The sequence below is a fragment of the Stegodyphus dumicola genome, chromosome 4 (assembly GCF_044657685.1).
Source record: "Stegodyphus dumicola isolate Sdum_Otavi_A_Nest chromosome 4, ASM4465768v1".
Classification (NCBI taxonomy): Eukaryota; Metazoa; Arthropoda; class Arachnida; order Araneae; family Eresidae; genus Stegodyphus; species Stegodyphus dumicola.
This window is the reverse complement of record NC_140771.1, coordinates 251,891,416-251,906,724: the sequence shown is the minus strand read 5'-3', so window position 1 is coordinate 251,906,724 and position 15,309 is coordinate 251,891,416. Positions and strand designations below refer to the sequence as shown.

The window sequence follows — 15,309 nt, the reverse complement described above, 5'->3', positions numbered from 1 at the left end:
CAGATTATATATTTATTTGCACTCCTTGATAATGAACTAAAGCCTTGGTATCATGAGGTCTCCTAACAGGAAATTTGACTATATCATAATAAATTTGGGTGAAATGCCTTAAAATCTATTTCACTCTATCACTATCCAAAAAAAGAGGAATGTCCAACTAGAGATGATAAAAAGTCTCAGGATTTTGAATGTTGTTTCAGAAACACTTCCATTTATACTTACACCACTCACTTTCTTTAAACTATGGTCTTTGATGTCTTTTTAATGGAGATTTATTTCTCCTGGAAATGTTTCTAGCTTTGTTACAGTTGCTAATTTTTTTTAATGTAATTTCAGCTTATTGCCTGACTTGCCTCAATGGGAAATACCTGACTTTCAAATTAAAAGTATTTATATTTATAGTTCGAGAAAGTATCCAAAAATAATTACACTACCCTGTCTAATTAAAAAAAAACATCAAAAACTCAATATTTATCATATAAAGACTATAGGCCCTCTTATAGCAGCTAAAATGATAGCATTCTGCACCTGATCATCTGACCAAAGAAGAGTTTCAAAATATGTTCAGTCACGTGATTGTTCAAAAGTAATCATGCATCACCTTTATGTATATAGCATATGAAAGCTAAATTAAATGGAGACCTACATGTAACAGGTCTACATATTCAGGAATACATATATATATAAAGAAGGAGTAACCCTTAAAGAAATAACATGAAATGTAATAAGCACTATAAGAATAGCAATGTAATTAATTTTTAATAAAACTAAATAATCTAAATATGCTTGCTATTTTCCTCTGAATTTAAATTAACCAAGTCAGTTGCACATTAAAATAATACTGGGTAATGAAAAGTGTTTATCCATGATAAAATATACTGGAAACACAACACGTGAAATGTTAAATAAAATTTTTAATAAGCATGCACCATTCAGTTTTATCCACATTTAAAATACAAAGACAAAATATTAAAATACTATACACATGCAATGGAATCAACACTAACACATATCACAACATGTTTTTTAATATTTAAGGCACATTCAGACATCAACAAGATAAAGATTCAAGAAGAAATTCAAAATTCACAAGTGGAAAGGCACTTAAAATTTATTCTCTCTCTCTTTATGAAAAGGCAATAATAATAAATATATTTAGGAATTTTAAATGCATTTAGTATTTTTTAACATATAAAAGTTCTTAGTTATCATAAAACAAGAATATTAAAATAAATGCTTCAAAATGAGCTAATTAATTCTAAGGCTTTAATTAAAACTCAGAATATGAAAACATGAGAGTAAGATATTTTGCAAATGGTGAAACTAACTTTATAACTACCACATGAATATCTGATCACTAATAAAATTTTCATATTTAAAGAAAACAAACAAACAAACAAAAACAAAAAAAAAAAAAAAAAAAAAAGCCTTAAATTGTGCAACTCATATGTAAATTCATTATAAACTTTCTTAAATAAATACTCATGTTCATTGATTTTATAATACTTGAGTACAATAATAAACACTCCTTTTCTTTCCTGTTAAGATCATTATTAGATGAAGCTAAAAAATTACGTTAAAGTTAATAAAATTAATTAAAAAAATCTTTATTAAGCTATAGAGGTGAAAATATTCTAACAAAATTGCAAAAATATTCTAATGAAACAATTAAACAATAATGAAATTTTTTAGTTAAGATCAATTATGAATTAGAAAATTAATTAAAAGCAAATCAGAAAAATTACATGGTATATATATATATAGAGTAGTACCTCGGTATATATCATTAATCCTTAACATATACCAAATGAATTTTGGCAGTAAGAAAAAAGTGAAAATAATTAATCCATCCTTATAAAAATAAATCTTACTGTTACTACCGTAACATATTTTAATACTAAAATACAAATGTATTAGCTGAAATATATACTGAACATATATAAATCACTGCACATGATATTGTGTGTAAATGCTTTTCTGTTATCCAGATTAAAAGCAGTTTTTCCATGTTCCCTCCCTCCCCCCAACCTTCTCTGACCTTTGTTTGGCAATCAATTTCACCCTCTTTGTAACACTAGAGGATTTAATAGCCTCTTTCTTTTTTATAAGTACCCCCTTACACTCGCCATTCGGTATGCAAGAGCCAAGTCCTGGATATGTATCGAGGTGATTAATTGGATACATTAATCTCCACACTTTTCAATAATCCCCTTTTTTCACCTCCATGATGATGTGATCCTAACCATTCTCATCTTTGCTTGATTCTTCTCATTTACTCACTGTTAATGAATTTACAAAAATTTTAAATGAAAAAACACAAAATCACTTGAAAAATCAGTTATAATGCTGGTTGTTTACAGGAGCAAAAGATGCTCTGGGAAGTCATGGCATTGTTTTGAAAGAGATAAACAAGCGGAGTGTGCACAGCCATGACTGATCGAACTCGGAGCATATGCCAAGTTGGACGTATTTTTAAAATAGATGTATACCAAGGTACCACTGTATATATGTTATAAAATGAACAATAATATTTGTTCAAATAAACATTACAAATTACATCTGCTGTCACAATGCTGAAACACTGATTATCCTACTTTCAATCTAATGCTAAATTAAAAGCATCAAACAAACAGTAAAACACAAACAGCAGCAATAGCATTAATAAGGAAGGGGAAAAAAAGCGGTACTTACGTATTAACGCAACCAGGCCAAAATTCGCATAAATTACCAAATTTGGTGACCCTACTTACGGCAACCCTATGTGTTATACATAGTTTTGCAAAAAGAGCATGTGGAGATTCACAAAATTTTCCTGCATTTTTGTGCAAATTTTTGTAATTTATGAGAAAATAGCAGTGTACATGGATAAAGTCAAGAGTGTGCGCAATGCCATTTTTTTTGCAATTCTGGAATGTTTTTTTAAGTAAAAATAAGTCGACGTGTACATGGTTATGGCGAATACGGTTTTCAATCAGTGCTAAAAGCAATAGCCAAAAGATTTCCACTGAAAAAATAATTCTGCAACTTATTCAAATTTGAAACCGGAAGGGTTTAATTGCTATTTTATATTTTAAAACAAAATAATATAAAAAACTGTATTAAAAATTATCTGTAACTAATAAATGTACATTTTCTTTCTATTGATACTTTTTTACTCAAACTTACAAATAGCGCCAACCTGGTTGCGATAATACGTAAGTACCAAAAAAGCCTATACAAATACTGTGCACATGCATGTTCTTTTCTGAAACTCAGTTTAATGATGAACAGATATTTTCTCATTATATTTATTTTGAATCATTTCTGACTAGATTTGAAATAAAGCACACACATATATTTATATGGTATAGTAAATAAATATTACAAATTTATATACAAACAGAATTCTAAAAAAAAAAAAAACACATTAAAATACATTGAAAATATCTTATGTTTCAAATACTTAAATTACTGTAAATACTAAAATGTTTTCAGAGCTATGGAAGCTTATTAATTTTATAAATATTAGAAATAAATTTATATTCCATAATAAAAGTTCAATTTTATATAAATTGAATTTTATATAAATTGAAATAAAATTAAAAAATTTAATAATACGCGAGTTTCTGATTACATTACATTTATCGATATGAAGTATCTTAACATTTGAAAGAAAATTTATTACTATTATTTTTCAAAACTAAACAGTTGCAAATATCTACCACATTGTAATTAAATGTACTACAATTCTAAAATACAGTCAAAAGTCGTTAATTCGGACACCCATAATCCGGAACTCAAAGCTAAAAACTTTCTGCGCATGCATGTGCCGCGTTGGCACATGCGCACAGGCGTTTTACGCGTGCGCGTAAGACCTTGACTACTGCGCATTTGTGTGTGGGCAAGTGCAGAATACGTTTTCGCCTGCACGTTTAATATATAAGTAAGCTAAAATTATCTAATTATCTATTTCAGTTAATGTTAATGATTGCGTTGTTCCTTAATCTTCGAATTGGATCCCGCTTATTATTTTTTGCAGACTGTAAGAGCAATTTTATAAAAGTAAACTTGAACTTTTGATTATGTCAAATAGAATTTCCGATGCTGGAACTTCCATAGGATTTACAAAACGAAAGTATGTTTCGATGTCCAACAAACAAAAAGTGGAATTGCTGCAAAAAATGGATAACGACATGAAGAAGGTGACAGAGAGGTTAGTGAAAATGAAAAAATTTCGATTGACAAGTTAGTCGGTATTCTCGGCACAGCAATTAACGGGACTTGAACAGCGGAACTTTGTAACTGAACAAGAAATTATCTCTGTTTATAGAATTAAAGAGAAAGTATTATCACATAAAACGAAGCAACTTAAAAACTTGCATTGAAAGAAATGTTTAATAAAGTAAACAAATAAATATTAAGCTTTTTTTTTTTTTTTTTTTTTTTTTTTTTTTTTTTTTTTTTTTTGTAAATTTTGATATCCTTTAGATCATAATTTTTCTTTATTTCATAAATTACGGTTTCATATTTTTAATTTTAGAATTTCTGCTTACGAGATTTAAACTGATGATCTATAATCCGGAAAAATCGATAATCCGGAATCGCCGAAGTCCCGACGAGTCCGGATTAACGACTTTTGACTGTATAAAAGTATGGATTTCAAAATACATGTATATAAATTATATATTACACATTTAAATTACCATTTGAATAATTACCTAAAATTATTGATGTTTTAAAAATTCATTTCTACAACAATCACTTAAAAATGGAATTAAAATTTCTATTTTTATGACATCTTTAAAATAAATAAAACTGGGAGGGGAATGGTATGTAAAGCAAGACTGACTGTTGGTGACTGTTGAGAACATTAACAAAAATTAAATATACAAAGGGCAAAAAAATATAATAAAAACACACGCTTCAATTTTTACTAATCTGGTTGATTTATTATTAAAGTAATAAGTTAAAGAAATTAGTATACAGGTATCCTCTGCTTTATGAAAGTTAACTTATACATTGAAAAGTAAATAAAAGTATAGTTCTGAAAAAAAAATTGCAGAAGAATGTGATTAATTATTACATAAAATATAGGTTTAATGCAGTTTCTGCAAGATATTTTGATAACCTGCAAATTATACGCTAGAATAAAATATGTCAGTTTTAGTGGCAAGGCATTTAAAGCATTCCAGAAGTAGTTCAATAAACCATTGTCATTGCCCCCACATTTATGGCTCACAGTGCACTTCTGCTTTAAGTTTTAAAAGATCCTGTCAATCTTGAAAGTAATAAAATGTGGAAAATTACATCACACATATGCTACTTCTATTTATGTAATTTATGTATTTGTTATACAATAACTTTTATTTTAAGTTTTAAGAGATAGATGGTATGATTTGAAAGATTTTTTTGCAGAATTGGGAATGCCCAATATCTTTTTACATGTAAATTAATGGCAATCACTTTTTTTAAATCTCATTTTGATTTTAAAAGGTTTCACAGTATTATTCTAATTCTATAAGGCAAGCCTAATTATATAACTTGAATAAGTTATTTCAATTTTATTTAAATATATAAGATAATCTTTTGCTTTTAATGTACTATATGCTTCTCTATAATTTGGTAACTTCTGCTGTAAAAACAGTAACATACTTATAACTAATCCTTCTAAGTTGCACCACTCCTGTGTGAATGCATGACTTCTTTCTGAATACATTGCAATATGTAAAATTTTCAAAAGGGAGAATGCTTCACATTTGCACCTATGGCCATTTGTACCTAAATCTGCAATAGTGGTTATTTTGACTGCCCCATTAATAGATTTCTGAGAGTTTATAAAAGTAATTCATTAATTGTATATTAAAAATAGAAGAAAATAAAATAATATACAAGCAAAACATTTTCCAAAACAGCAGTGAACGCTACACTTATCAAGAAATATGTAGTACATCATATTTTTGTAAGTGTGGATAATTTTGATAAATCTCTTTCTAGTGTGCTAAGTAGATTAGCCATTTACTTCATTGCGTTTTGCAGTGAAAATGCATCCAATACTTAAAATGGGGGAATATAACAGAGTTTACAAATCCTTTTCTCAATACAGAAAGAAATACAAATGCTGATAATTCCCCTATTTTTCTAACACCTGAAGAAAATTTAAAAATCTAAATAAGTTTAATTGGAATAATGAACTGTTCTAGAAAATAAAATACTATTTCTAGCAAAATGTTTTGGAACTACCTTTCGCACAGCAGGCATTTAAAAAAAAAAAAGTACAACTAATATTAATGCAAAGTCGAGGACTATTAGGAAAAAATATCTTGATCACATTATATTCAAATGAAAAAGTAACAGCCACTGTAAAATACTATAAAAAGTGGCATTTCCGTTTCAAAAAGAAAAGAAAAAACAGCATTTTAAAATGTCATGAAGTATGGTATGGATGTTTCAAACAAAATGGTAACATATATTTGATATTAGAGATATATTTCTAGATATTGGTAAATATCAAATATTTTATATTTATAATTATATGGAAGATTATGTACAAGAAAGTTATTCATTGTAGAATTATCCAATAGAAGTTATTAAAATGCTCAGAGAAACTTTAAAAAAAGAGAAAATAAAGCTCATCATTAAATAAATTACAGCATTGTTTTTCTAAAATAGAAATGCCAACAAAAAAAGAAATACCAAGAGAAATGCTGCTAGTGCTATGCCCAGAAAAATGCATAAAAAAAAAAAAAAAGAATAAATAGGTGTAATACATAAAAGATGTATCTATATAGAAAATGGATATCATATTACTGGACACTGTAACAACATAAATAGGGTAAAACTGGTGCATTTTGCAGTTAAAATTTCGTATTATATAATGCTTATATCTATTGCAAAAGGTTTGAGATAAATAAAAATGTTTCTCTAAAATAAAAAAGTATGATAATATTTAACTTTCTTTCCCTGAAGCAGTTCAATCATTCATAAAAAGCACCATTTAGGCACATTTTAAAACAGATAAAAGAGCGCAAAGTTTGTTCTTGACTAGAACTGTACCGATGCCTAAACATCAATCAATTTTCAATAAAATTTAAAAAATAATTTATAAAGCAACTTAATTGCTATATACTTTATTTTCTACTTAGCAGATTATTTAAGAAATATCATATAGAATATTTCCAATTTTAAGCAATAAAACTGAAATCTTTATATGTTACAGTTTTATGCATTTAAAAAACTCAACAGTTCTAGTGTTAATGTTTCAGTCAAACCCAGTCAGTAGTGCCAAATCTGTTTTAACTAGCATTACTTTCAATTAATTTGGCTATATCATTAAATAAATTTAAAATTAATGTTCCAGGCAAACATTAATTTTTTTCTTGAACTTAAAATATGAGCAACAGTATTTTAGTCATACTCATTTCATGCCCGATCTTACACGGAATTTAGCCATTCATTGATTATCTAGCTGTATAGTTACTTGGTGACATATAACACTATTTATCAATTCAGATGACTGATAAATAGCTTTTCTATTAAATTTCTTTTTAAAAATTCAGAAATAAATATTAAATAAATTTCTTTTTTAAATTATATAAATTCTTTTTCTTAATTACTGTTAAGGCAAAATTTAAGACACATAACAATAAAATAAAAATCTTCACTTTTCTTTAAATTCCTATAAATCAAGACTTGTTTAAGTACACTTATTATAGCTGCAAGTAAAGCAAGCAAGTTTTCAACATTTATCAGACTTAAAATGCTACAGATCAGTGCTTCCAGTAGAGAGCTCTATTGACACATGTGATAGTTTTTTCACAGCACCTTCTACTTCAGATAAAGCATTTAAAACTTTTTCCTTTTCAAACTCGGAATCATTTGCTATAGCTAGAAAAGGGGGAACATATGTAACTGTAATAAAAATCAGAATATAAATACTATAATGCATTTTATATATTAAACATAACATTCATTTTGTTTCAAGTACTCCTGCATTTAGCTTTATTCTTAAAATTATAAAACATACCCAATATGTGTTTGTTGCTTTCTTACTTACAGCAAATGGCAACATATTTTTTAGGCAGCTAGGCATTTTGAATTTTTATTTTTTCTCAAATAAAACTCATTTCAAAACTTTTTTTTTTCATAGAATTCATTATGACTTAACAAAATAATTTAAAAGAATCTTTAATCCATCTGCAGTGGTGTTGCTCTAAAAGCTGGCGGTGTTTATAACTCTGGCTTAAGAAACTCCCCCCCACACTTCCTACTTAAAAAGTAAGGCAAGTAGTGCACAGACGTCAAGGATTGTTCTACGGAGATTATAGATCCTAATATGCTCTGTCGAGCTGTGCATCTGGGAGCCATGGGTTCGTTTGGAAATCGGTGTATAAGCATTTGATGTGATGAACCAGAAAACATGATTCATTGGACCATGCAACTTTCTTCCATTGTTCTAATGTCCAATTCCAATGTTTCTTGGCCCATTACAGATGCAGCTGGAAATGACGTGCTGTCAATGCAGGGACATGCTTTGGCCTCTTGCTGCATAGGCCCATATGCAGCAATGTGCACTGCACAGTGTGCTGAGAAACACTGTATGGGTTGCCACTGTTGTAACTCTTCGGTCACGGCAAACAGTACGTAGTAATCTCCATTCTCCTCTGGAATCAATGCACCATTGATGACAAACTGCTGGCCGGCGACTTGTCATTTCACTATTCATATACCACTTTTGATATATGCTCACAACAAGTGCACGTGAACAGCCCACTAAATGTGCCGTTTCTGAAATTGATGTTCCCAGTCGCCGAGCCATAATGATTTGACCTTTATTTAAGTCTGATAAATTAGCTGCTTTCCCCAGTATGTCGCCATGTTTGGAAAGACAATGCATAGCCACTTTATATGCTCCAAAATCAGCCATGCACATGCAGTGGTTTTGTTCCTGGTCAAGCCTATTGTTACAGAAGGAGGTTGGTAATAATGTAATGCCTTTGGTGTATATTGAAATTAATCTTCATTTACTAACTTTGGATTAATATTTACTAAAAATTCAAATTGCAGGTTAACCATCATAATTCAGTTATCCAAGCAATACAGAATTAAATCATTCTGAAATCATGGTTACCGAGTTCAGAATTAAACTCTATTTAAAGTGAAAATGGAAAGACATCTAAAACCAATTTTTAGTAAACATTTGGCATATAAATGTAGTTTTACAAAGTTACTTTGTTATGAATTTCTTTGTCTTGATATTATGAGAAATGCTGAAAACAGCGATAATAATAATAAGAAGAAATAGCTAAAATCATTCTGTTAATTTACATTCTTTCTGATCCAGTTCTTGTTAATATAGACTTTTTTAATCATTCAATGTAGATAAATATGATAAGTAACACAATCAAAATAGCAATTTTAATTTTTTTTAAATTGAGACAGGTTTCTACCTAAGAGAAAGAAACACTTCATAGAGCACTTTTTAAATGAAGCTGGATTACTTTCATATTATCGAAGGAAAGAACTACGAAAATGCACATGCAGCCAAACTGTTCATCACCAGGACATAAATCTGGATCAAGCTAGAAGCATTCAGCAATCTAATCCACTTGTCCACTGGTGGTTTCTTAGACTTTACAGTCCCTTTCATGTATAAATATTAACATGATTAAGATGTTATATATTCTACTGGTTTATTTTCTGCCTACTGAATAAAAAGATGCGTGCAAATAATTACAAAATGCAACATTAATGAAATTATGTATATGCAACACAAAAGCAATTCTAACTCATTTAGCATACATTCTAAAAGTCTTTTTATTTTACATGTTTGCCTTGTGGACTACTAGTTTTATTTAAAAATTCTATCAGAAACTTTTTCAAAACAATGCTAACAGTACATCACATACAATAATATGTTAAAGTTATTTTACTAGGATGAGAATGCACCTTTATCTGCAACAGCAGGGCCATCTGATTGTTTGTTTTCAAACAACATATAACAACTAAATGAAAAATTGTCAAAAATATATATATATATATATATATATGATCTTTCAGCAAATTTTAACTGCATTCTGAAGTGCAATAGATTAAAAAACTCATAATCAAGCAACATGCAAATAATTATTCTGTACTGAATCAAGTAATACAGAGGATTAGAAATGCCTCTCATAATTATAATGATGATATAAAGTTTATAAAAATCCTTAGTTAGATACTATATAAATTATATGAATTAAAAGTATAATGAATTACTTCAGTTAAATCAGCTTTAAATATATTAAAAATAAAATAAAAACGTGATATAAAGTATATAGAGGCTAATTTTTCAATTTGAAAGCTATATTAAATACTTTAATGAATGGCAACATTGTTCAGAACAGACAACTGACAGACCAAAGACATGATCTCATATTGTGGGGAATGGCACCATTTGCCTGGTTATATGCCTTTCTAATAACTGAATCATGCCTCCACAAACACTGATTGGTTCTTGGATGTTCTCATAATTAATTTTCAATTCTGAATTGTTAAATCATATACATGCAATATCGTTAACATCTATCAATGAGTAATAAAAATGTTTTTCTAATAAGAAATTGTTCACGAGATTTAGGGAATTAATGCTAACATACACTATTTCAAAATAGTTAATGCAACAATTTGATGAAAGCACAAGTGTAAGACTTAGCAATTTAACACTTTTGCTGGCTATTATGCTCAAGAGTTTTAGTTGCTTATTAACCTGAAACTGTAGCTATTTAAAGGGCTAAGTATTAAAATTTTTAATCTTTATCGTTTAAATTCTACCAAAAATTTAAATATCTGCTGTGAATGGGTTAATAAATTTCTCTAATTGGTATTATAAATCTTCAAATTTTATCGTAGCATTTACTACAACAAAAATGTTTAAGATCAAAGAAAAATGCATTACAAGAGTTACTTTTTAAAACTGTCAGATGCACAAAATTACGATAAAATTTTTAAAAATGACATTTGCAAAATAGTATTATTTCAAATTGAACAAATGTTCTGTTAAAAAGGTGACTTCTGTCTGATTGCAACAGACATACAATATGATTTGTGAAATGTAAACCTGTTGCAACAGACCTTTTAAACCCTCCAAGCAGCCAAGGGTTTGGTACCAAATCTTCACAAAGAAGACTTTGAGTTGTCCAGACCAGGGGTGACAAACCTGTGGCCTGTGGCAAATATTTTGATGGCACACCACATGTATATATTTACTTTTATTCACTTACATTCATTAAAAATGATATTTTAAAAAGTTTGGAACGGTCAATATTGCCCTCCTCCACCATGGAAGTCCCTGTAAGGAAGACACTTTTTCTTAGAGAAGTACGCGAGTGGGATGAGAAAGAACTCTACAAATTATGACATAGTCTCCATTTTCTTTTCTTTTATTTGAATACGAAGGCGGCATGCAATAAAACTTATGTTTCAAGATACAGCGAAATGATTTTTTGTGAATGACAGCACCCATGAATGCTATCATCTTCTTTACTGATTCAGGCGATTTGATTTTCTACATATAACAGTCTGAAAATGTGAAAGGTTAAAAGGCTTCAACATCATACAAAAACTTAATTTTTAAATAAATGTCACATAAAATATTTATATTAGAGCAGTGGTTCTCACACTATGCCAAGGGGACAAAGTATAATTTTGAAAATTAAATATTTGTTATTCATGTACTAAATCAGCAATCCTGTTTGAAAAAAGGTCCATCATGCCCATAGTGTTCAAAAAGGGGTAGTGCTTGTTTACCTTTCTCCTTTGCACCAATGCAAAGAATCCCACAAAAATAACTGCTTGCAGATACAAAGATCTGGTGAAAAATGAAGGCATATTTTGAATTGTGCTGATATATCTAATTATTCATACTAAAAGAAAAGCATTACCTTTTCACTTGCAATAAAGGACATATACTTTAAGACACTTTACATTATCTTAATATCAAACTGAAATATTTTTAAAGTACCATTTCTTCAGTTTACATTTGATGCAAGTTAATAACTAAGCAAATATAGTTACAAAATATAATTTGATAGCTTGAAATCAAAGCAGGTGTTTAAAGGTGATTTCTAAAAAGAACTACAACAAGTGACACACTAGGCACATAAAAATAATAAACTGTAATTTAACTAGCATTCTAATCAAAAGGGGTTCACCATCCCTGGTCTAGATACATTTCAAGATCACCAAAAATATTTTTGTGTGTGCATATTTGAATATACGCATATGCCTAGGATGCTTGAAGAATTAAGGAATTAAATCTAGCACCTATATAAAGTAATGAAATGAAATTAACTTACAGGACACTTGAGGAAGCAAATCTTCTATTTGTAGCATTATTGCATTCAGCTCTAATTCTAACTTTTCCAAACTTCCATCTTTATTCACAGTATAAGTGGATTTGTGATTATTTTCACTGTTGTTTGCTACAGAGAAATGTGCTGAATTTCTGACTGGAGAAACAAAGCAACTATACTCAGTTCCTCTTCTATTTAAAGATTCATTCCATTCACTCTCAGAATACAAATATACTGGGCTTAATTTACTTTCACCTCCAAGTTCCGCAATTTTTGCAGATAAATTTAAGGAACTAGAACTGTTCCAAGCATTACTCAAGTCAAATGACGACGAATGATTTTCTTTTAAATAACCATTGGAAGCAGAAGATAAGAGCTCTGTATTTTCGGAATGGCTATTGGTAAACATACCATTGGAAAAGTCTAGAGAAGTATCACATGCTCGCTGTTTTTCTGTAGTAACATTGCTGTTGTCAAAGTACACTTGCGTCTCATCTTTTGTTTGAACAGGACAAGTAGCAGAGTTGACTGGAGTACTTTCAAAATAATGATCCATTTTGCTGAATGGAGCATGAGGCACAGGTGAAACCCCCATTTCCTTCTTGGCTAAAGTTGATTTTTTTAAGTTCTAAAAATTAAAGAAATAGGAGAAAATAATTTTTAGTGAAACTGATTTACAATATTTCTAGCAAAGCATACTAATTTGTTAACTATATGTAAAAGCACAAATATATAAATTACATCAACTGAAATTTAGTAGTAGAAAACAGCTTAGTTCAAAATAAGATAATTAAATTATCTAGTTCTACAAGAAGTAAGCAATTTTTTAATACGTTAAGATTATATCATATCTGTCTGATACAGTATATGTATTTTTCTTCAATAATCAGACTCACAGAATATATAAAATCTGCTGTATTAGAAATTTTGTTTTTTCCTCACAAATAAAAGAATTTCTGCCAAATCATTAACTAGAAATTTTCGATTTTTGAATTTAAAAAAAAAAAAAAAAAAAAAAAATATCAATCATATCTTTCAACTTATCATGAGAAAATGTTAAGTTCCAAATAGAATTTAGTTACAAAACTGGCTGATCTAACCAATTACAGTAATTAATTTTGCAAATCCAGGAATACACTGAATATGAGCACATATACATGGCTATTCATTTTTTTAACTGATTTACAATACAGCAACAACAACTTACTACTTCACCATTAACAACATTATGGTTAACAACTTTATGAGAAAATATTATGTTTTAAATGGAATCTAATTACATAATTGGCTGATCAAATTAAGCACTCTAATTAACTTTGTAAAATGCAGGAATGCACAGAAAATGAGAACAGACACATGGTTATTCATTTTCATAAATATATAGTTATTTGTATTTGAATATAGCAAGTCAGACAGTAGAAATCAGCCAGTTTTGTAACTAGATTCCATTTGGAACTTAACATTTTCTCATGTCAAGTTTATTAGGAGAGCCGACTGCGATACCAAAGGGCCTGGAATCGAATCCCAGAGAAGGGCATGAATGTAAATTGTCTATCCCCTCATAGGAGGTAGCGGTGGCCACCTATTAGCTGCCTCCACAATAAAATGATGACTACTTCTGGGCTCAGGAGTCTCCAATGATAAAAAAAAGGGAACTGCCCACCATTCAATACATATATACAGTCAAATACCGAATATCACCGACATGAAATCCGTGTTGCCTCTCAAAATATAAATATTCAGTTTACAGATTCTGGAAACTGCAACATTGAGTACAAAATATCGAAAAAAAAAAATACTTACCGAATAATTATGTCATAATTACCGAATAATAATGAGTCATAACGGAAACACCAAATTATTAACATTATTGATAATTCCCCCCCCCCTCTAATCTGCATCAAGGTAAAAAAGCAGACAAGTCACTCAACTCTTCTTTCAAGTTCACGATAATTTCCCCCCCCCTAATCTGCATCAAGGTAAAAAAGCAGACAAGTCACTCAACTCTTCTTTCAAGTTCACGATTCCCGTTGTATTTTCTGAGCTTTGTTATTTCACGAGACTGTTTAGTGCTGCCTTTTTTTTAATCCGGACATTTTGTGGATAAATTAAGAATATTTTAACTTGCAACGTTGAAAAACGTAAACACGTTGCATTGACAGTAATACAAAAAATGCAAATTCTGCAAATGATGGAGGCAGGTGCTACTCCTCGGTTTATAGCAGAATCGTATGGAATTGCGACACGATTGTGTATGATATACAGAAAAATAAAGAAAAGCTGTTGAAATTTTACAGCAACAGTGAGTCTAACACAGGAATCCGAAACTGGAAATCTTTGCATGAGGCGAAATCGACAAACCTCGGTGCTGCACTTTACCCATGAATTACAATAATATATATAACAATTTAATTAAATGTAACTAATACGTCTTATTTATTTTGCGCTTTTAGTCTGAATATTATGCTTTATCTTTTCTGTCCTGAAATCCACACAACCTCTGATCCCAAGCTTTGCGGATTTCTGGACTACCACTGTATAATGAATAAAGGGTGTTCATATTCCTGATTGCTTTCGGAAACAATTCAAAAATTAGCAGTATCATACCTGCCAACCTCTAAAGATAAAAATTCAGAAGATTTCTCCCGCAAATTCAAAAGAACACGAAGAATTAATATCATGCTTTGATATTAAAAAAATAACAATTTTTACAAATAGAAAAAAGAAAATTGTACTTACATTAGTAAATCTCAATTAAGTAGTAACTAAAAAATTTATTAGGAAACATAAAACAAGAACTTAATGTTACACAAAAAAAATTATTGCAATGAATTTAGAGTGCATTTTTTGGCTTTAGCCAAAAATTCTTTGGAAAACTTCCTGTCATAACAATTAGTTTCCTCATAACATTTAGCAATTAAAATGTTTTCTAGAGTTTTTGGTGAAATTGAAGAACGAAACATAGTTTTGTTTTTCTTCACAACACTGAAGACTCTCGCAC

The 15,309-nt window shown here is 29.4% G+C and overlaps 1 protein-coding gene across 1 annotated transcript in view; it reads right to left on the bottom strand.

Moving 5' to 3' along the window:
- Positions 1-894: 894 nt before the first annotated feature.
- LOC118189753 (uncharacterized) overlaps positions 895-15,309 on the bottom strand; it is a 50,552-nt gene continuing 36,137 nt past the window's right edge. The window contains exons 15-16 of the mRNA XM_035360415.2: positions 12,312-12,936; positions 895-7,863 (exon numbers count right to left, since the gene is read on the bottom strand). Coding sequence (XP_035216306.2) covers positions 7,739-7,863; positions 12,312-12,936 — 750 coding nt within the window. The 3' untranslated portion in view covers positions 895-7,738. The remainder of the gene's footprint in view (positions 7,864-12,311; positions 12,937-15,309) is intronic.